The sequence below is a fragment of the Podarcis gaigeae genome, assembly GCF_964106915.1.
Source record: "Podarcis gaigeae genome assembly, chromosome: 11".
NCBI lineage: Eukaryota > Metazoa > Chordata > Lepidosauria > Squamata > Lacertidae > Podarcis > Podarcis gaigeae.
Genome location: NC_139687.1, coordinates 36870099 through 36894406, shown reverse-complemented (window position 1 = coordinate 36894406; position 24308 = coordinate 36870099). Strand labels below are relative to the sequence as shown.

The window sequence follows — 24308 nt, the reverse complement described above, 5'->3', positions numbered from 1 at the left end:
TACCATTAGATTTTTTGCTGGTGTGATTCCCTGCTTAGCCTTCCATAAGATCATCAACAGTTCTTTACTGTAATTTCAGCAGGCTAGTTAATGGTTAATTTGCTGGTGCTTCAACAAATAAACCATAGTCAGAGAGCAAACATATATTCTAGCTAAGGAAATCTGGGAAATAAACATGCAGAAGTTCATATACTGTAGATGTAATTTCACTGTTCTGTTCCACAAAGTGATATTGGCTTCATACTTCCTTGAATGTGGAATTTTATGGTGTGTGTGTTTTTTTAAAAAAAATCCAGTAGTTTCTTTATCATGTTTTAGATTATTCAAAAATGTATTAAAATTATCTTCAGCATTTTTATGAGTGATATAATAACAGTATTCATGATCTGCTTTTGAGCATCTTTAAACACTGGCATGATTTGGCATTATAACATGTTGATCTTGTATTGAATATTGCATAGAATGTTTTTAAAATGTTCCTTTTTTATATATAAAGTATGTGCACTTCTGAGTGCCCCTCTCTCAGCAAACTAATAGTTCAGTTCCAGACTTAAGCCACTGAAGGCTTGAGATTCTTTGCAGTGATAAATATAAGCAATGTAGCATAACACATTGATTTTATGCAGATCATCACCTTTATGTTTTGGGAGGTCTGCTGTATTAGTGATATATAAAAACTGATTACTTTCTCCAACATTGCCTAGTAATTGTTTATTATTTTCCTATTAGACAAACAAGAAAGATCGATATTCCTCAACACCGGTCTATGAGTAACGTCACTGTAAATAGATTTGCCTCAGACACCAGTGGTGTATTCATTTTAATGATTTGGACAATGTGAACCCAATGACACAGCTCAAGCTAAGCACCAAGTTTAGAGTTGAAATAAGAAACCAAATAGTTGCTTTTCTACTGCTCAATTAAAGGTTTTTTAAAACACACAGTTAAAATGAATGTAAAATTATGTTGCTAAAAAGAGGTTGGATTTTAAACTTTTAGCTAAGTGAATATTTTAAGGAGTACCAAATAACACATATTTTTCTCCCATACGTTCTAAATGGGATGTACAAATGGGGCCAGTTCGTCTCAAGCAGGTGAAAGGACTCAAAGGAGGTTGGGACTGTATCCTTAAAATTCTAGGAATACAGCCTCCAACAGCACCAACCCACCTCAGTCTCTCAGCCAGAATCCAGCTGGTAAGGTGATCCTCAAACAACAGTCAGTGACACCCAAAACTTATAGGGGCAAGGCACTAGGTTTCTGCCGGTCAACTGCCACTTTGTCTAGTTCCCCCCCCCCCCAAAAAAAGCTGGAGCTCAGATTACAGCTGTTTCTTCAGACTGGGAGCTTATATAGAAACTGCAGGCTTTGTTCCCTCCTGGTTCTGAGCCAGGCGGCCCTGGTCCAAGGAGGTGCTTCCATGTGGCTCTAAAGCTTCTGCCTGGCTCCCATCTCTTCTACTGCTGTGGTCCTGAGGAAAGGTGGGTGGGTGGGTCCAAGAGCTAGCCAGGAACTCCGGCAGCTGGAGTGTGAGACTTCAGTCCTGGGGCACAGATATCTTCATGGTCACTGACAGTGTGGAGAGCCAGTGGAGGGTCCTGCTCCCCTTGCTCCTCTGAGGAGACCTCAGGTTCAAGTTTGGGGCAGGGCTGAATCTTGACACTCCTACAGAGGGTTCCAAGATACTTTCATTGCCTAGCGCTCTAGCCCTGTGACATCCAAGAATGAAGTGCAAGTTCTCAATAAAAACCTCTTCATTCCAAATCCATTCTAGCAGCCATTGCATTGTGCTGCCCTTTGATGCCAGTTTCCTGTATTCTCCGCATGATTGTCAAAGATGACAATCCACACCAGTTCCCCTGCAAAAATAATGTTTACTTTTTCCTCTTACACTTTCTAATAGAACATAGTTTACCCATGTAAACTAAGCTTACTGATTCTATTAAAATCATTTTATATATTATTTGTTTTAAATATGTTAAGCCCGCAGAATAACAAAAGTATGTGTGGTGTTGGCTGTATTGTTATGAAAAGGTTCACCCCCATAAACCATTTCTGATTATAATTATTTCCCTTACATTGTTCCAAAAGGAGTACTTTGTCTTACATCAAATGTAATTGATCCTGAAGCAATGTAATCACAATTACTCACTTTCTTAATTAGCCTGCCCAAAATCAGAAAATGGAAACCGATCGGCACTGTTTAAATCAATAGCTTTGTAGTAAGGCTTGTGTGGGAAGGCAAATAGTGGTAATGGGTAGATCAATTGGTTTAGATGCCAATCATTGACTGTGATTTGCATAGCAAAATTTGCTATTCTTGTAATATACTGGAGCAAGCGATTCAGTAAAAGCAAATTATATAAAGGAAAGGTAAAAATTGGTAATAAAACATTTAGGAGTTTTAAAATAGTTCCTTATATAAATGATGCAAAACTCTAATAAAGAATTAAAAGCTCCTGGAAGAACTCCTTGGTAAGCACTATTTTTATTAAGCAAAGCTTTCCAAGAAATACATCTAATTAAAGATAGTAAAGAGAGAATCCCTAACTTGAAGATTGGACCTAACACTTATTTAGCACGCTTAGAAAGATGTTCACCTTACACATGACCAATACCACCCCTTTATTTTCTTGAAGTTTTCCATACTTTATTTCAGATATACAAAACCACTGCATATTTCTCTGTATGAAGGTGGTAACAATATGATTTTTGGCCTTCAAAAAGAACACGCAATCCTACCTTTTTTGGCACAGAAACAGATTCATGCTTGGTGTGGTAAAAGTGGCAGTGGCAGTGAAAATGTGCAGGGACCCAAGCAGAGGGTGGGGTGGGGTAGGAAGGGTTCCTTCATCTCTATCCTGCTCTCTGGCGGCTTAAAGTGGTTGTGCACAGTTACCAAGCAACTAGCGCTGGTGGTAGCAACTTTACCTCAGGGCCCGGAGGGCGCCGGTGAAGGGCTTGCCTGGCCACTTCTAAACTTCAGGCCTTACCCCATGTCTCACAGAGGTCTGGAAGGCGGAGGAAAGCACTCCAGCACCAGTGCTTTTTTCTAGAAAAAAGGTGCTGGTACTGCGTACTACTAGAAAAAAGGCACTGGTTCTGGGGCACAGTAATTTGGGGGTATAGAAGTTTTACCACTTTATCATAGTTGGAACACAGATGTAGCCATTCTGTGTGCTGTGGAATGACGTAATCAGAGGTGAAAACAATGAACATCCTAGGTATGGATTCTGCTGAGTATTTAAAATTTTGGTGGCTGGTTTTTTGGCACGGGTGAAGACTGATCATTATATAAATTGTTCCTTATTTCTTTACTGATAAGACAAGTGTTTTATCTTACTAAACCATTCATTTACCTTTCTCTTTTTTTCACAGTACAAAAGATGATCAGTTCAGTATTACTATTCAACCCCCTGTCGGAGAACTACTTTTACCAGTTACTATGTCAGAAAAAGACTTTAAGAGAGAACGAGGTAGGGGGGAAAATTAAAATAAGATGGATGTTCTGGACCTTTTTGCAAATGCAGTAAAATCATATTGTTCTAAATGAGAACATCTTTTTCTGGTCTAACCCTAAGATTTCCATTGACTGCCCTCCTAAGTAACACTCATTTCATATTGCACTGGTACTAAGAAACTGATTGAAACTTTTTTTAAAAAGAAGTCATGATTAGGCCATAACCACTGTGTGAATTTGTGTGTATTATTCTTATCTAGGTGATTCTTTTGAGTATACATGTACTGTTTTAATGGCTATTGTACTGTATACAGTGGTACCTCAGGTTAAGTACTTAACTCATTCCGGAGGTCTGTTCTTAACCTGAAACTGTTCTTAACCTGAAGCACCACTTTAGCTAATGGGGCCTCCTGCTGCTGCAGCTCCGCTGAAGCATGATTTCTGTTCTCATCCTGAAGCAAAGTTCTTAACCTGAAGCACTATTTCTGGGTTAGCAGAGTCTGTAACCTGAAGTGTATGTAACCTGAAGCGTATGTAACCTGAGGTACCACTGTACAGTCATACCTCATGTTACATCTGCTTCGTGTTACGTTCTTTCAGGTTACGTCCCGCGGTGACCCGGAAGTACTGGAAAGGGTTACTTCCGGGTTTCGCCGCTTGCTCATGCGCAGACGCGCCGAGTTGCAACCTGCGCGTGCGCAGACGTGCCGCTGCGGGTTGCGTTCTTTTCATGTTGTGAACAGGCCTCCAGAATGGATCCCGTTCACAACCAGAGGTACCACTGTAGTGTCTTTTTTTAAAATTCAGGACGCCTTGTTGTGTGAAGCAATAAATATATCTATTTAACCAAACTATGGCTGCCTATGCGCTTGGACATTTCATATTAGTCCTAGTGATTGGAATACTGGTGTAACCTACTCAGAAAAACAATTCCAGCACATTTTAATAGTTTTCTTTATATTTCCAGTCCTCTTTCTAAAGCTTTTGCTTGTATATAGCTAGTATACTTTGTCCCTACTCCATTAAAATTCATTAGTGTGACCTACTTCTTACAGCATTATTTAGCCTTAATCTCTTCAGTTTCAAAAGAAGCATGGCTTAGCTACTTAGTTGGCATCCACATTTTTTGTCGCACTTTTAAAAATATAGAATGGAGCAATTCTGTGTTCACCAGGAGTATGGCTGAGCTGCATAGGATGCAGCAGAAAGTCTTACCCACTGACAGAAGTCTCCATAGTGCAAGGCCAAAAAGCTCTGTGCCCTCCTTGATAATGGTGGGCAGTGAGGGCCAAAATGAGTTGTATATGAGAAGACAAGGAATGTGCATATCCTAACCTACGCCCCCCCTCCGCACATCCACAGAGGCCACAAAGCTGCACTAGCTCTGTTGTTGGCGTTGTTACGTGGCTCTGTTTGTTAGGTGTTCCCCCACCCACTCCCTGGCCACAGCTAGCCAGCAGGGCTTTGGATTTTGCTGTTGCTCCATCATAGACTCTGTACTTATGCACAAACGCATAACAGAGTTGTTCTGCCTGTCTCATAACTTGCAGGCTTTTTTGTGTGGCATCACATCAAATATATATGAAGGACTTTCCTGTACTACAAATTCTTTTTGCAAAAGGTTTTATTTGGTAGTGTGTTTAAAGAAGCCAAACAGTTTATTTATAAGCTCACCTGGACAGTCTCTGAACTGTTTGGGGTGGGTGGGGTACCTTTAGATTCCATTGTGTATTCTCATATTGAAATTTGCATTAATCAGTCCTTTCATACTATTCTAGAAAGTTTAAAAAATCCTTGTGTATTTATTACAGCCGCCCAAAACACGTGAATATGATATATATTTAATATAAATGTTTAATAAGCAGTTTTGTGGGTCGTCTTCTCTGTGTCTTTCGTCTAGAAATAATGATAGCCTTCACAACTATTTGATTTCCTTTTTTCTGTGTAGTTGTTCACTATAATAAAAAAAATAAGGTCAGTTATTTTCTCCCTTAACTAGTTCCTAACTATTTGCTGTTCTTACTCTTTGCTGGCTAAAGCCTACTTTGCACGTGCTCAGCAAACCAAGGTGAGTGAGTGACTTGAGGCTTCGTCATATTTTGTGATTTACTTTTCTCCCCTTCTCTTAAACTGTCATCTAGGAGTGCAATTTTAAGTAAATCTGGATATTGCACTCTGTCTCTCCCTTTCTCATTCTTGTTGTATGCTTGCTTGCTTGTATTTTGATTGAGTTTTGTATGCTTAGCTGTGACTGAGAGCTCCCCCCTCCTGACTGGCCATTCAGAACCATGAGTGCATAGAAGAAGTGCACTTTGAGAATAGCTGTGGTCCTCTGTGGAGTTGTTGCCAAAATTCCTTTTTCTTCTGCCATTTTACTTCTGTGGTTGTTGATTATTTGTCTGAATAAATCTGGCAGCTGTTTGCTATGTTTAATAGAGCAGAAAGGCTACTCTGAATAAAGCTATTTGAAAATTTGTTTATATGAAGTATTTGTAAATCCATGAAGGTCTCTTGGCATTTCAGTATTGCTCTTTCTGTCTTCCTGAATTCATTCTTTGATGCAGGACTGATGCTGGCAAATTTACCGTAGGTTTAAAAGGCTTTTTCTTTAGTATCATCTTAGTTAAATGTTTCAGCTGTTTTAGAAAATTCATGATAATAGAAGTCTCAATTCTCAGCTTTATGTATTTTCTAAACAAGATTAAATAACAGTTTACAGAGTATTTTGAGGGGGAAATTTAACAGTTACTAAATATTCACTTAATATCTAAGCCAACTGAATTTCCTCTTAATTTTCACTAGTAAAGTCAAGCATAAAATTCAGGTCAGCTTGGAAAGTTACCAAGAGCAATTGTCCCATGTCAGTCAAACTTGCAGTATAAACCTAACTAGGTCTACTTAGAAGTAAGTCCTGTTGAATTCATTGTAGCCTTAATCTCCTTCAATAGTACTATTATCGTCCAGAGTTTTCTTTCCTTTGTGAAATGCCACAAACCTTCACATCTAGAAATACTTTTTAAAAGGGGGGGGGGAATGAGGATTTTTAAAAGTAGAAATAGAATCATTTTTTAAATATTAGGAACTAAATATTAGAAACTAAAAGCATGTATTGATTTCTGAAAATCAATGATAAAAGGTATAGAATTTTTACAGTACCAAGAAAAATATATATTTCCATTATGATGTTTGCTGTTGCATTCTTCTAATAGAGCTGGGCAAAGGCAGCAGGGGAACAAACTGCTGCATATTCATACTTGTTAAAGTTTTATAAGCAGTGCTAAAAGATGGAAAGCTGCATTTATGTGCATGCTGTGCATGATATGCTAAGCCTTGCCATTCTGTTTCAGTAGGATCTCAATTCTGAACTGGAAAAACCATTTTTGGTGTAATTCATTCCCAAACCACCTAGCATAGTTCAGAACAGCAACTGGGGTTATTTGATTTTTCTGTTTCTGTGTACCAAACTGATATTTTCGCACACATTTCCCTTATTTTCCCCCTAGGCTTAAATATCCAGCAATACATATCGATAACATTTGTTAACAGTAATGCTGCTTACTATTTTGTTTTTCTTTAAAGTAATGGCAGAACATTAACTGAGAGGAGTGGATGAACCCATTGTAGCAGAAACCAACTTCTATACATTCCCAAAATCTGTTGCAGAGATTCTCCAAAGCAGAGTTTGGGGGCATATAGGTGGCTGCAGGAAGAAGGAGGGGAAAGGGAAGTGTCATTGGGAAGAAAGGAAAGGAGATTGCTAACCGCTTTGAGACTCCTTAAGGGGAGTGAATGGCAGGATATCAAGTCCAAGTCCAAACTCTTCTTCATTGCACAAGTGGAAATCTGCTCCACTCACACGTGGACAGCATTAGACTTCACCTAATATTTCTGAAAGATAAACATTTCATAAAAGTACTATAGTAATTTAAAATGTCAAGCTCATTCTGCTTTAGTTCAGCTTTTGGATATTAATAGGTTTCTGAAATCTTAAGTTTCCAATAATTTCCTCTTCTAGATTTTCCCCCAAAGACTACAATTTTAGTAAAGTTAAACTGGCAACTTTAAGTATACCCAATAGAGTTTAATTTGGAAAAGCCATGTCTTTTAAAAAATAAAAAGAATCTCTCCAATTGTTTACTTGATTTTATCAAGATTTATGTTTGCAACATTTTCTGTCCTCCCAACAAGCAAGGTGCTAATTCTTTAAATGGTCAGACATTCACAATTTTCTGGCCCTTAACTACCACAAGCAATCATATTTGATGCCCCTTAATTAGAGCACCTTTTTTTTCTTTTCAGGTTCTTTTCCACCTCAGCAATCGAGACAATACATTTGCTTACCATGCTAAGTGTTCTTTTGCATGTAAATTAATCTTGATTCAGTTTACACTGTCATGCTGAGTGGTACAAATTGCCTATAACAATAAAACAGCATGAGTTAAAAATAAAAGGGGGGGTGGTAAGGCAGATTGAATGTGTGCTTTACTTGATAGGATGTTACTTTGCTTTATGCCAATACATTAGTCAACGATAATGAATCTTCTGTTCTGAAAAGCATGGTTTAGTTGATTTTTTAAATTTTACTTCAATGGAGCAGTACCTTGTCTTTATAGAACAAGTTAGACAAACCATTAATGACAAGAGTGTTAAGGTTAAATATGAAGCAATGCATTCACTTCTCTGAGTGCTATCCATCTTTCCATTTACAGGAGCTTGACAAAAGTACTGGCTTTGTACAACATTTCCTTTAATTACATGCTGCGGGAAACAGGCTTTTAACATAAACATAGTTGCATTCATTTATTCAGCATTTGCTCTTCAATAGAGCTTAATGGAGAAGGTTTAAATCCTTAATGAGTACACACATCTCTCAGCAGTGTTATGTCAGTCCTGTGCTTTGCTTAAAAGCAGCCTCAAGACTGCTTATGTACTTTTTTCAATGCATTTTCCTAATGTAAAATTTAGACCATCTGCAGTACCATGTACTATTCCCGGCTAAGGTTGATACGTTATTTTTTTTTAAAAGCTACGTAATATTCATGGTTAAGTGAAATGTAGTTTAAAATAAACCTTGAGTAGGCTGTTTTCTTCATTTACTTTAGAATTACAAAAACAGGTTAAGCACCATAGCAGTCTTACAAAGAAGCATGTTCCGTTTCTAGTGCAAAAATATTACTTGTTTATTACCTATCTGACAGGGCACATCTTCCTGACCTTTGGGGTAATGCTTATATGATCCTTCCAGGGCATGTATGTGTCAGCTCTTTGCCTGTCTAGCCCTCTAGCTTACTTGGCAGGAGCTTCTGTAAGGCAGTGTCCTACTACAACCAGTGGTATAGCATGGGCAGAAAAACAATTAAAAAATAGTGTGTCCGGCCCCTCACACAGAAAATCTCCCAGCATTTGCATGGGTAGACTGAGAAGCAGATTTAGGCAATGGCCAGTTGCTTGTGAGTTGAACATTGGGCTTCCTTTGAAGATGGTTCAGAAACCACCTAATGCAGAACCTAGCAACCATACTATTGAGCAGAATTAGGCACTGTGCTCTGGTCCATGGGGTCACGAATAGTCGGATACGACTAAACAACAACAAGGCACTGTGTTCATGTAACACTAGTTCTTTGCTGACTACACTGTTAGCGATTCATTTCTGAGCCCAGTTGAATGTTCTAGTTTGCTTGTAGAGCCAGGAACCAATTAAGCAAGCCCTTATTGGTAAATTTACCTGGAAACACTGATATCTTTTATCTCAAGTATCTCCTTGAAGATAAGAAAAATGATATAAACCTGACCATGGGAAAATTTCTCTTGGAGCTAGTAAGAATTAGAAATCAACATGTATTTGATAAAACACAATGCTTGCCTAGTATTTTAATATTATGTTGGAAGCTGCCCAGAGTGGCTGGGGAAACCCAGACAGATGGGCGGGGTATAAATAATAAATTTGTTGTTGTTGTTGTTGTTGTAATGTCTTTTCTGTATTTTTAATGCACTTTGCTTTGAAAATGGTTTTTGTGGGTCTTTGGACCATAATGAAGAATGTGAGTGAGTATAAAGGCTTTTACAGCTCAGAACCCCAATACTTCAAGGACTGTCTTTCTCCAAATGAACTTACCTGGACCTTGATGTTAACATCTCAGGCCCTTCTTTGTGTGCCTCCTCCTAGAAATGTCTGCCAAATGGCAATAATAAATGTGGTAGCCCTCCATTTATGGAATGTTTTCCCCAGGAAGGTTTGCCTGACATTGACAGTATTGTCTTTTCGACACCAGGCAGAACCGTATTTCTTCTCATGAGTATTTGGGTGGTGCTAATAGTTTGACTGCATGGCCATCTTTTAGTGTTTATCCTTGTTTGGAGGTCATTATCTTTGTTTTTAAGTAAACTTGTGAATAGGCGCTTCTAGTGTATTTGTATCATGACTCCTGTTGGTGTGCGAAGTGATGAATTAGTCTAATATGCTAGACTAGCCAAAGGCAAGAAGAAATTGCACACAAATGAATGATTGGGTGGTGAAGGATAGAATGGGTGTACCCAGCAAAGAATTCAAGTAAGCTGCTAGAGGTGGGAAACTCTCTCTAGTATGTCCAGTGTAGAAGTTCAGCTCTCTTGCTTTTTTCCGCCAACCCATAGCAAGCTACTACATTTAGCTCAATCAGTAGAGCATGAGACTCTTAATCTCAGGGTCTTGGGTTCGAGCCCCATGTTGTAATAATAATAATAATTAATAATAATATTTATACCCCGCCCATCTGGCTGGGTTTCCCCAGTCACTCTGGGCGGCTCCCAACAAAATAATCTGAAGGGCTGCCTTCAGGTGTCTTCTAAAAGTCAGATAGTTGTTTATTTCTTTGGGGAAAAGATTCCTGCATTGCAGGGAGTTGGATGATACAACCTTTGTGGTCCCTTCCAACTCTACAATTCGATGGTTCTATTTTTTGCAGGCTAGTAACTGTTGTGATCTTATTTACAGTAATATTGAACTTATGGGTGTTGTTTATAAGCATGCTGTTTTCTCTTTTGAGATCTCTATATATTAGTGATTGTATGTGTATATGTAGTGTATATGCACACCCACCCACCCACACAAAATCATTTAGTTATACTGCATAAGCATTTAGTTTTTGGAATTATATGAAAATGCCTTACTACATCTTCTTGAATATGCAGTTTAAAAATTATAGTTAGTTGACTAGGCATTTATCATCTGTTCCCATAAGGCACTCAGAAATCCTTATTAAGACAAACCTTAAACATTTAGCACCAGGTATATGTATTATTGGGCTAATATGTCAGTGTTGCTTTAAATTTTCTTTATGATATTAACCACACGAATCCATGGTTTTTATGTTTTACTGTTTCAGGAAGGTTGACTGGTATGAATGAAACATCCACTACAGTCACTGTTGCACCACAAAATTCCACTCGTCTTGTAATATTGCAGAAGGTGGTAAGCGTAGCAAACCTTGGTGTGGTTCCTTCTGGTGAAGATAACATTCACAGGTAATCAAAATGTGGAGGTTTCTTGTAAGACTTGGATAATGTAATTCCAGTTTGCCTTCTTGTATATAAATGGATTGACATTTGGGGAATAGCCAGGGAAAGCAAATTTACATCCAAAGTCAGGTTTCAAAGCAGAAGCTTTGTCTATAGCACACATGAGTGACTGCTAGGAGCATGGATTTGTTTATTTCAATTTCTTAATCACAGGAACTTTGCTACATATTCCACTTAACTCCAGCAGTCTACCTATAAATATTGTTCCATTTGTCTGTGTCTACATGGCTTTTCCACCTTCTCCTAAATTACTTTTGTCTGTGCAAGTGGGAGATGTACTGTTTGAAAAATCTGAGGAGATGGAAGCTAAGAGGGTAGATTTGGTACCTCTGTGACCATCCACTTCAAGAAATACCCTCAAATACCTGTGCTTCTTAAGAGTTACAGGAAGGCTGACCAGTTTTAAGTCAAGTATATCAATTCCATTTTTCTTTTCAGAGTGATCTGTGTCATTCTTCCCCTAGCAGTAACAATTATTCCAGTGCTACTGAATGATTATGTTGCCTAGCAGCGAACAGGGCCTTTGCATGTGGTGAGGAAAGAGGCACGTGAGAAGGGTTTTCTGATGTGGAAGTTGCAGGGAGAAAAAAGCCAATTCTTACTCTACCTACCTCTACATCTTTGAACTTCCTGGTGGCACTTCTGCATATGCAAAGAGTTACATGGTAAGAAATTAGTACTGGTGAATGTGCAGAGCAGAATAAGGTTAAAATATAGAACAAACAACTGTGGTCCTAACTAGAGACCATGATTGGCATGAAAAATAAAAGCCAGCAATTAAAGTATACAAAGGAAAAAACAAGCACAAGAATGTTTGGATGTATAACTGGGTGACAATGGAAAGAAAGAATGCTACTTTCTAAGGGCTTTCCCAGTTAATCTGAAGGGGATGACAGGCCCAAAGACTCCTCTAATTATGCAGCATTGCTCTGTACTGTACTGCCTCAGCAACCACAACTATGGTGGTGGTAGTAGTTATTTTTTTAAAAAATATGTTAATTTTCTAGGCAAAGGCCATCCAACACGGCTTACAGCAATATAAAAAGAAACGAGAAGAAAACAGATTCACAAGGCTGACTACCTCCAGCAACATAGTGTCCAACAAGCAGGACAAAACAAGACTTAGGCAAGGCAAATCAAAACAAATGAGTCTTTAAGCCTTTTTAAAAAAAGAACCTGGAATGTAGCCCTCTTACTACAGCGCTACTGGGAAGGTGTTCTAAAGGTGTGGAGCCACCACAGAAAAGGCCCACTCTGTCTTGTGGTCTTCCATATGTGTGACTGCACAAATTAGAAAACAAATTGTGTACCTGTAACTGGTTCTACAAGTGGTCATATGTACAATTAGACAGTCTACCCTCAGGAAAGTGTGCTGGCTCCTGCCATTGATTTTTGCAGAACCATGGGGTTTCCCTGAACGAGGGCAGGGCCTCAAGGTTCTTCTGAGCTCTAGAAGTTCCCAAATAATGTGCAGTGCAGGCACAAATCCTCAATATGATGGACTGCACAGACGACCATGCAAAGAACTACAGTTATAGCAACCTGTTTTTTTCTCATCAAACAACATTAAAGTGAGCCTTGAGCTTTGTTGCAGTTTTATAAATTCAGCTTTGCCCCCTGCGGGGATCATGTATGAATGCAAGACTAGTAGAATTCATAGTTTAAGTATTCTCAGGCATTTGGTGCTTGAGTGGCATGAATTCTACCTCCTAGCAGTAGCTTCTTTTGAAGCTAATGTTCCACTTCTTAAGTACAGTCCTCAGAACCCTTGACAACATTTATTAACATACAATAGACCCACTAAGAACTAGACACTTACAATGAAAACAATGACAAAAGTGGTCAGCTCTGCAGAAGCAGGAGCTAGCATCCAAATTTCTTTTTCCCAAGCAAGTTGGTGTTAAAAGTGATAGAGCTTACAGATTACATAGTTCTTTTTCCACAAGCAGGACAGTTATGTTTAGTTGTCATATAATGGAATGTATAATAAAGTACTCAATTTTATTCTTCTACTTCCTGCCAACGAAATACTGCAGTGGCACTAAGTCCTCTTGTCTGTAGATGTTGTTCTATATTCAAGACTTCAATCACCTAATAACTGTAGAAACAAATTCCTTATCTGGTCTGCCATATGATGATGTGTCAGAGGCGAAAGGTGGGGAGAAGCTGCCATGTCCTTCCTCCCACTCTTGACCGGGCATATTGGGGCAGGTTTGCCTCTGTCTCCAGCCCTGAGGGAGAAAGTGATTCTCATCTCTCCAGGAACTTCAGTCAGATGGGAAGAGGAAAGGAAGGCCAGGCTAGGTGAGGAGCTGGATCTCCTCAAGGGAAAGTAAGACTTTCCTCAGGCCCTCTCTGATTCTGTGTCAGGCTCCAGCACTTTCCCAGCTTCAAGGACTAGTTCTCGGAGAGAATGAGAAAGGAAGAAGCATTTGCCAAGCAGGCTTCTTCCTGCTCTCCTCTGCAGGGTGTTCTGAGCTCAGAGTGTCACCCCTGAAGCTTAGACATCAAGGCCCTTCTGATGTGGGAAGAAGTGCCACTGCAGAAAAGGCCCCTCCTGCTTGCAACTTCTTTGCATAAGGAAACCCCGTGAGACGCTTTGGAGGAGCTGGAAGAGAAGGCAGCAGCTCGACTAAGTCAAAAGGAAGAGCACTCCTTCTTGCAGGGAGACCTGGCTGGGGTATATGCCTTCCCAGACAGGGCCGTAGCTCTGCAGACCATCTGCTTGTACCCTTTAGCCAGGTGCATGACAGCAGCAGCATAGTGAGTGCCAGCCTGGCTCCTGTGTGGACCTGCTGTGGCTCTCTTTCCCAAGCTGCCCACCATCACCTGCTACTCTGTGCGCAGGAGCTGCAGGGTTTCGTCCAGGTGGCATAAACATCAGACTGCGTCTTGAAAACAGGGAAACCACAGCAGGAGGAGAAGGGAATTTGGAGTGGCAGTACCCCAACCACACTGCAGGTGCAAAAAAAAAAAAAAAAGCCAGGTCACCCACACAGCACTTGGAGATTGCCAACAATCCTCAGCTCTAGTGGACTGCAAATTGTAGGTTATTCTGACAAGAAGGAAAAGACTCAATCCTTTACATGGAAGATGCTTATGGAGGCCTGGGACATCTGGCCTGTTGCATTCCCAAATGTCAGCTCTATAATGAAGAAACATACCAGAACTGCTTTGTTTCCTTGCCACAAAACAAATACATCTATGAATCACCTATTTTGCCACCAAGAAGAAGAGTGAGAAGTTTAAGGACATGTCAGCAGGATCGCTGCTCAATGGGGGGACAGACTTATCTTGGACTCCCTTGATTGGGAATGGACCTCCTGGTTATCAAGGATGACGTGGACAGGTTCCTCATCAAAGCGCCTGAGTGGGCTACCTAGAGTCAACATCCACCTTGCCACCAGTGATAGGCCGAAGACCATAACTGTCCTCACCACGGCCCACTACCCAAGGACCCAGCCGATGTAGCATCTGGCTGAGCTACAGGCATTATGTAATAACAATAATGTATATTTTAATGAACTGAATAGAGTGAAAGATTTTAAGTCAGGCTGTGGAAAGCGTCTGTATGAACTTAACAGTGCTTAGCATATTTTTTTAGTTGCTGTTTTGTTAATGTTTTTAATACAGTTTTATAGGTCATAAACGCCATATTGATTTGTTAACCATATAATATGACTTTTGGTGTAATGGTGATGTTTAGCTTATTGTTTAGGAGTGGCTTTGTTAATAGTGTTTTTATATATTGTTTTACTTATGATTTTTTTAATATGACTGATGCTGTACTTGTGATGTTCTTTTATGTTATTGTTATTTATTGTTTGTAAGCCGCAGTTCATTTGAATGAAAATCAATCATAGAATCAATCAATCAACCAACCAATGATCCCATGAATACCAAGGCCATTGCTGGAGAGTCAAATTTCTATCAACATCTGACAGATCTGTGGTGCTGTGTGAAAGCTACTCCTGCTCCAGTATGTGATTGTAGGAGTAATGCTACAGAAGCAGCAGGGTACAGAGAGGAAAACCAGTCCAGGGTTGGCGCATAAAATTATAGAGCAGTAGGAAAACAAAGGCTATAAATAACAACCCTTGTTGCAAAATAGCAAAAAACCCCCCCCATGTAAATCAGCTCACATAGTTTAGATCACAGGAAAGCGGTAGTCGGGGTTTTGCATACCAAAAAGCAAGTGACTTAAGTTACATGCTGCATGAAATGCAAACAACCCCCAGTGCTACCAGCTAATATTACTAGGTGGTTGGGGATATTTTTTGCCCCAAGTTGTAATTTTAGCTATTAGTTCAGATCTGAGCAAAACCCGTACTGATACTCTAGGGGGGAAATCCGTAAGATACGGGAAACCTGACTGCTGGGGTACTAGAATTAAAATGAGAAGACTCTTCTTAAATGTGTCCAATGCTATTTTATACTCCAACTGAATTATTGGTCTTCAATGAACGGTTGTTGGAACAATTCCATAATATTAATAATGTTTATAATTTAAAAACACCTAGTTTTCCAACCTAGAATGTGTTAATGGTCCGTTTGTAGCCATTAGCTCTTATACCGACTTGTTTTAAACTCAGGTAGGTAGCCATGTTGGTCTGATGAAGTCAAAATATTTAAAAAAGTAGTCCAGTAGCACCTTAGAGACCAACTAAGTTTGTTTTAAACTGTAACTGTTTCCACTCCTGGTTTTTTAACTGTTGAGTTGATCAAACCAAAATACATCCATAAAGCAGTGAGACCTTTCCCATTATGGCACTCAGCTTTCAAATTACCTAAACATGGTATTAATTATTCTTATAATTGACTACTGAAGTTAGCAATGACCTTCAAACAGTTTCCCCCAGATAGTTAATGACCATCCAGTTTTAAACCCATGGCCTATCACTCCTCCAGTAATTAATAAAGCACCAGGCCATTTTTTGCACTACTCCTTAAGGAAATGTCCTATACATTTTCCCAACTTAGGTAGAAAACCAAAAGAATAAAAATAGGGAAGCATCTGATTTGTTTTAATGGAGATGTTGGTAATCATGGCCAATGTTGTGATAAAGTATTTCTCCTTACCTCTATTTTTTAATGGAGTGGGAGGAATATATGCCCATAAGTATCATGATCATTATGCCTCTTTATTATGCTTCTATCTAGAAGTCTTTTTGCTAAATATCAAATTGTTGTATTTGCAGAGCACTACTTACTTAAGGGTCTTTTAAACTCCAATATCAATTAAATACAAATAGAGATAGATAGATAGATAGATAGATAGATAGATAGATAGATAGATAGATAGATAGATAGGAAGCTTGCTGGCTAACTCTTTGGATGTTTTAAGTGAAACTGTTTGCCGTCCACTAGAGGACAGCACTGCTTCTGTATCTGAAATTATAAAGTACAAAATAAGTTGATCACTTTCTTTCTAGCAATGTAAAAAAGCTTTTTATGGTTTAATTCTTTAAACATAATGCATTTCATGTTTGCAAACCGGTGTTATGTTTAAGTTTAAACTACTATGAATTATTTGAAAAACTATTTCCCCCCTAAAACACCATATTCAGTTTTGCAAATTTTATAGCTGCTTCTGCTAGATGGAAAGTAAACAATTCTAATTTCTTTTTAATTTATTTTCCTTTTAAAGCTATATATACTAAAAAATTAGAGAAGCCAAAACTTTTTAATAGGAAGAATTCATCACAATAGCATAAATGATGTATTAAAAGGCAAAATGAATCGTTTTGGGTTTTTAAAAATACAAACTGAATTGTATTTTCAATGTACTTGGGTACTATTATAATAAAATAATAGAAATATGGCTGCCAGACTGGAGGTGTGTGTTTGCTCAGATTATACATGTAGCTCTTATTCATCTTGGGGTCACTCTACCTATCAATGGAAGGAGCTACTCTGTATATAGAGATTTAGATGTATCCACATAATTTCCTGTTATTGATGAGGGAGCTCAGAATAACCCGTCTTGGGATAACTATATTTTTAGGCTAAAACAGAACTGTGTGATTTGTTGTCAGACATAATATTCCCCAACCTAAATTTGTCAAGGTGACATGGAAGTGGGATGTTTGGAGATTAATGGAGGGAATCTATTGGCTGCAAATACCCTGCAGTCGATGTACATTTATATTACAGTGGTACCTCGGGTTAAGAACTTAATTCATTCTGGAGATCCGTTCTTAACCTGAAAATTATGTTAACCTGAGGTACCACTTTAGCTAATGGGGCCTCCCACTGCCGCCACGCCGCAAGAGCATGATTTCTGTTCTCATCCTGAAGCAAAGTTCTTTACCCGAGGTACTATTTCTGGGTTAGCGGAGTCTGTAGCCTGAAGTGTCTGTAACCTGAAGCGTCTGTAACCCGAGGTATCACTGTACAAGAGAAATGTTGGACTAGAAACCATGTGTCACTATTAATATATACAGTAGTTGCCTCCTAACAGTAACTTTGTTAATGCCCCATAAATTTTTATGTCATAGATGACACGTAATTGGATCACATTGAGTGGTGCTCAGTTCTATTCCTACTCAGCTGTTTTACTCTGAGTAAGACTTGGTTTGCATGATATCCTTTGAAGGGTTTGTGGCAGCTATAGGGTACTGATGTTATCAATTATTTATATATCTCTGCCCTAATACCATACAGCATTACATGTTCTAACCTTTCATTCTGGTATTTGGGATTAGAAGACTAATTCACAGGAAATTTCTTAAATACATTCATTGTGCAAATTCATTACATTTGTCAACTTTGGGCTAATTATTTTTATACAGCTAGGGCTGGGCATTGCATCTTGTGATCGTCTTTCTTACTAATAGGATTCTGTCTGCTTCAGCAGGCAGTAATTGAAGGCTTCATGTACAAGGTAGGGGGAGAAAAGTTTTAGCATGAATGGGCCATTGTAACAGCTTCTGGTGACTAGCAAATCTGAACAGAGGAGGAAAATGAACTAAGAAGATTTACAGAATATTCTAAAAAAGAGAGAGAAAGTGTGCAGTATTAGTAGAAATAAGTGTTAAGTCCCCCCCCCCAATTTTTTAAAAATGTTTTAATTAGTACTGGGCTTTTATTACAACATGTTCTAGAAATCTGAAACTTTTTAAGCCTTATCTGCACTGTAAAGTCATGGAAAGCACTAAGAATAGTAGCAATGGCTTAATTTTTTCGGGGTGGGGGTTGTTGTGATCAATAGCTTAATAGACCAGCGTAGCAAACATGGTGCTTTCCAGATGTTGTTAGATTACAACTCACATAAGCTCAAGCAACAACTGGCAAGCCAGCTTATTGGCTACTCCTGTACTAGACACTGCTTTGTGACATGAATTGGGGTGGGGAGGATGACTATATATGCTTCTGGATAATATTTTTTATTCTTTATCTGAAATCTATAAAACAATTCTATTTCAGACTTTATGTCAAAATGTTATTGCAGTTAAAATACAATCAAATTATCATCTTTCTTAGAGTAGAACAAAAACCCAGTATATAGATCTGTAGAGAAAAATAACATAACTGTACAGCTGCATATGACAAAGGAGGAAAGCATAGATAAAAGAATCTGCTTTCTATGTTCCATACTGATTTTGTATAATCATTCAGAAGAGAGAATGAATGCTTCTTACAGTTGCATGGTTTTATAACATCATTTATATTATGCTTGCATGCATTGTCATACTAGGGAATAAACAACTTGCATTTTACTCAAAAACAAGGACAGCTGTGCCAGCCCACAAGAAAAAACAAACAAACTACATTAGAGCAGTACCGTTAGTTGATCCTCACCTGGTTTAACCAGCCAGATGAAGCCATTTCCCAGAGTGTGGCTGCTGTCACATGCTGACAGCTTCTTGGAGCCACAGGTGAATGCTGAGTGCAGGGTGAAGACCAAAGGTGGACAAACTACTGCGGAAGGAGCAGGACATATCCCCCCCCCCCAGAAATACTACCCCTCCTAACACCTCATACACTATAGGTAAGACCAAGCACAGTTAGCCTAGTTGCGACATAACGCTGCACTGTGGATAGCTGAAAACAGAAGTGAAAGTTTCCAATCTTCTCCTTATGGCCACACTTAGGGTAAGGGTAGGGGAAGGCTTGTTCACATAGTCCTAGACCATATTTCAGCTTTGTCCAAATGAAGCTACCATGTGCCTTAGCGAGGAAATTATTTAACTATATTTTCATGTTTGTTAAGTCTCCTAATTAGACCACTGTGAAGCCATCGTATTCTTAAAGCAATTACATGCTGTGTTTTGTGTCTGTTCTGCACTATTTTCCATTGTAGGAACTCCATGTACTCTGAGGGGAAATGAAGCAGTAGGTGCTGATGTGTTGAGAGATAATATTTATGTGTTTATGATGACCAGACACTTACTGTACAAAAGATTCACTTTTGTTGATGAGAGAACATTGCTTTTATTGTCATAGTATATGTATTATCTCAGTTGTGATTCAGCTGCTTCATTATATTAAATCTTTCATGAGTTAATATAAACTTTCATGATTTACTGACATTTGAACTTGTCACAGAAACAGGCTCAACATTTAAAGATACCTATTGTCTCCAAGAAACATATTTTTATTAAGAGACATAGTAAATTCCACCTCAAACTACATGTGATTCCAGCGGTTTCTTTAGACTTGAGTCTCTCCTAATCACATATAAAGTGGTGAATGAAGCCTTGAATATTATTGCAAAACTGGAGGAGAAGGGTTGGAGCAGGGGTGGTGAACCTTCCTTCCTAGTTTACCTTCTGGCAGTTCATCCTTCCTGTCTCATTTCCCCTCATCCAAGCTATAATACCTGAAGACTCTACTTGGTTGGATGAAAAGTGCCTGAGGGGGAGAGGCTCTGAATAGTAAATGAACAGGTATTGAGAGGGTTCAGCTCCCCTTATTACACCTGCTAAAACCTGGACTCTTGCACCACTGCAATTCCATTTTTGTATGTGATCAAACCAGGCCAGGAATTAAATCTGTTTCCTATTGCCTAGCATAGTTCCAGCCATCGTCCACCATGCCACGACCACGTGTGTCCTTGAGTACAGTCTTCTGTACTTGCCATCTGTCTACTGTGCAAGTTGCTTAGATATTAGTGAAGAGGTGTTTACTTTCCACTGTCCATAATCATTTGCAGCCAAACTTGCCTTCCATTTTAAATAGATTCTAAGTGTCATGTGAGATTCTACTAGTCATCTGATATCAGTAAGTGCTCCCAACATTAGTTCCCCTTAGACACAAAAGCTACATTAATCCATGCTACACTGGAAGTTAGAACTTTAGTTTAAGATAGCCTTCACTGACCCATTAGTTGACAACAGTATCTTCTTTTTAAAAAGGCATTCTGAAGTATTCATTTCAAATAAATTTTCCTTATCTAATTGCTTTAAACGATGCACAAAGGCACCCAGCCAGAACTGACCCTCATTGTGCCTTTGGGGTATGTTTGCTTTTATAATAACATTGACTTTATATCACTTGCAGTTTAGGCTAGAACAGGAGTAAAATGAGCCTTGGGGCTAGGAAGCCCCAGCTCTGGAGCTTTAATTGTGTGAATTCAGGCATAATCTGTTTCTCTGTAGTCCCAAGACACAAGTGTTAAATAAATAAAGAGACTAATAAGACTATTGTTTACATAATTATCACCCTTTCCAAATTGATGGGAGAAACATAGATTTTAACATCATGGTAAAGATACTAAATGGGACTGCTGGTATTTCTTTGAAATCTTTTCATTGGATAGGGATTTATTTTCTTATTGGATATAAAGAGTGGAAATTGTGTATCTAATCTGAATAAAAGAAATATATTGACCTGTGAGAAGAGTGACATTTAAGGATGACTTATGTTTCCTAAATTAGTGTAATGTGTTACAAGATTTTGAGGTTGATATGCTTAATTTTTTAAAAAAGAAATTACTTTTCATTTAAAGAGAATCTGCTTCCTGCTGAAGAGGCTAATATTTTAATTAAGTCTAGAGAGAAGCTTTTTGAGTATCTGCTGATAAACTCCCTCTTTTATGTTGATGGTAATTAAACAGATCCCTAAGGAGCCCAGGAGGCGCTGTGCAAGGCCCATGCTAATTGTCAGACATGAGACACTGACCAGTTGGTTTGCTCTTGAATAGCTGATGGCGTGCTGTCAGCAGTTTTATTTTTATGTATTGTGAGCCGTTGTCAGGGCTAACTGGGTCCTATTGTGGCTGAAGATGTTGCGCAAATTGAGGCAGATGGCTCTGATTCAGACACGTGTCATTCAGAAAGGGGAGAGGGAATTGGCCCTGCAAAGTGGGGTCACAGAGGGTCACAGACCTGCTCTACACTTGTTAGTGTTTTCAAAAGCCCATGTGCAGCAACTTTGTTGTTCTCTGGGTGGTTCTTCTTCTTCTTCTTCTTTGAAAAGGGGGGGGGTAGTATGCTTTGTGGAACATGGAAGGATGGGCTGTTGCCTTCCCTTCCCTTTCTGTCTCTAGGGTCTCGCTGTGCATGCAGAATGAATTAACAGGATTGACAGAAGTTCATTGTGCCTAAAATGGCTTTTCAGTCAATTGCAGTGCTTAAGATACTAGTTTGCTTTTAATTCCATGTAATGAGTAGGTTCTTCATGTTTTGGAATTTAGTATTCGAAGATTAGATCTCAAGTTTGCTTTCATTATATAAAGTTCTTAGAAGTGTATTAATTATCAGAGAAATAAAAATGGAAAGATTGGTTACTTTGGAAGTCCTGTCCCCACGTGTGAGGTTATGTGCTGAGAGAAAGACTTTTCCTATTGAGCTATGTGTTGTTAACTTTGGTAACTTTGGTTAGCTGTCTAATTTTAAATGTATTTTAATAGGATTACTGTATTTTGAATAATTCAACACTTGTGTTGCCTAATAATCTGTTTGCTCTCAGCTAAAGTTCAGGTTGTTGGTATATAAAAATTAGGGATTGTGTAAATTTGACTGCCTTCTAAAGCCTGCTTTAAGATGTCTTAATTTTCTTCTATTTCCATTATGAAGTTGTATTTGTATTGTGCCTATGGTATGTTCATGACTTGGGGATTTTGTTACAAAAATTTCTGGTGATATATAACTTCATTGAATTAGGAAATCGTCACTTGTGGGGTTTTTTGTTTTGTACAAAAGGTAATCACAGATTTTGTTTCCATCCTCTAGATTTGCAGCTAAAACGGTGCATAGTGGGTCACTGCTGCTAGTCACAGTGGAGATGGAAGAAGGGTCTACAGCACAGCTCATCATAAACACCGAGAAAACAGTGATTGGCTCTATTCTGCTGCGGGAGCTGAAGCCTGTCCTGTCCCAGGGGTAACCTGCTTACATCTGGACTTCAGAATCTGGCACACAACAAAAGTGCCTGGCATCCACTACTGCTGCCTTTCATTTATAATAATAGCCTTTCCATCTGGCAGTGGGGGAAGAATACACTCTTGACATTCTTGTCTCCTGTTTTAGAATGCTATAGTGTGCATCTATCACACACAAGCAAGTACTTCGCATCTTTCCCCCTTGCTTTCTAACCAAAGAAACATGTACTTTACTGTCAGCTAAATTCATAAATGTTATTTACAAGGTGTTTTTCCTAGCCTCATACTCTTTCTGCTTTCCTCATTTTCATGTTTTGTTTTCTCTCATGAAAACAATAAAAGACTGAGGAATAAGGTACTGGAAAAAAATCAGCTTAATCAGAACACTAAAATAAAATTCAAGGAAATCAATATGGAAAACACCTTCACAGTGTTGATTGTACTGGAGTGTTTGAGAGAGATAAAATTTTGCAGTTTTTATATCCCAGAGACTATTTGCTTCTGTACTTGAGCATATATTTGTATCTAATCGTTCCTCACGGCTGCCATAATTTTCTAAAAATTGAGATTCTAATAAAGTCATGTTATGATAAATTTGTTTTCTTCTGAGAGCTATTAAAAACAAAATTTCTATTACAACTTGATTATTACTTGAGAACCTCAGTGTTGAAATTCTCCTTTTTAGAAAGCCTCAAAAATTGCAATGAGTTTCATTAGTCAACTTATTACAGACTTAATTCTAGATTTACATCATAGGTGATGGGTTTGGGAAATGTATCTATTCTGTCCAGTGTAACATGTAAAGTGATCACACCACCTTTCTTCTGCATTATCATTTGGTTATAGAATTTAGCTTTATGCAGCAGCTTCTCTATACTAGAGAAGAAATGAGGATTCTGTGGCACTTTAGGGACAGACTGGTCTACTGTAGTCAATTTATTGTATCTTCCATGGTCAATAGCCTACTCATCCAATACATAAAGTAGACTAGAGAGGTTTGTGCTCATGTGAGTTTAAAAACTGCTTAGAGAGAGAATTTGTTTTGTATCTAAAGGTCACAGAGCTCACTCTGATCGCTGGAACACTAACAACACACACACTGTATAGTCAGAGGAGACCATGTAAGGTTTATTAAGAGAAAGTCACTAATATTCAAATACACAAATAATATTAAATTATTTAAAAATCCCAGTTATGCAGTTCCTGTTCCAACAAGCTATCCATGGTTCGGAACTGCTTTCTATATCTTGCCTTTTTAAAAGGTCTCCATTTTACTACTCTGGAACTACCCCATTTGGCCAATGTATGTTGTTCAAGGTCAGTTGATAAATGAAGTTATATGACAATCATGAGAATGTATCCTTGATATCATGTCTGATTTTATTGGGTTTTGTAATGGTTTTGCTAAAGCACATAAATCTATATGGTATAATTCTGTTGAATGGTCCACTAGTGAGTAACTGTTTCAGTGTCTCATTTAAGGCCAGATTTAGATAACATTTTTTCATATTGGCTGCAGATTATTTAAGATGCAATTTGTATATAAGCTAGAGGCATAGAAGTAAACATAGTGGTGAAGTGGGCATGGTACTGCATTCAACCAATTTTTATAAATACAGGCATTGGCTCCATACAGGTTACGTGGCAAAGTAGTCACTCGGTTATAGCACAGAACAAAGAATTACTGTAACTTCTACCCTGCGGACAGTACCCACTCAAAATATTCTGAAAATCCAACCTTAGTGCCAACCAACTATCTGGAGATCACTAAACTTCCCTAAAAGAGGAGGTGGTTAGCTAAGACACTGCAAGTATTCATTTATATATTTTATGTTGTGTTTAAAAAATGCAAAAGGAGGAGGAGGAGAGAGAAGTTCGGAGAAAATGAAAAGATGCCTAGAGAAAATATAAACATTATAATTTTGACCCAATTGGAATTACAAATATCTGGATGGAAAAGAGTCAGAG

General features: G+C 38.5%; 1 protein-coding gene across 3 annotated transcripts in view; it reads left to right on the top strand.

Annotated features, from left to right (window-relative positions):
- Window positions 1-22934, top strand: part of AP3B1 (adaptor related protein complex 3 subunit beta 1) — a 149861-nt gene extending 126927 nt beyond the window's left edge. For all 3 annotated transcript variants that reach the window (XM_083703427.1, XM_083703426.1, XM_083703428.1), the window contains 3 exons: window positions 3379-3476; window positions 10825-10963; window positions 22192-22934. In XM_083703427.1, the coding sequence (XP_083559553.1) occupies window positions 3379-3476; window positions 10825-10963; window positions 22192-22345 (391 nt within the window). In that variant the 3' untranslated portion in view covers window positions 22346-22934. The remainder of the gene's footprint in view (window positions 1-3378; window positions 3477-10824; window positions 10964-22191) is intronic.
- The last annotated feature ends 1374 nt before the right edge of the window (window positions 22935-24308 follow it).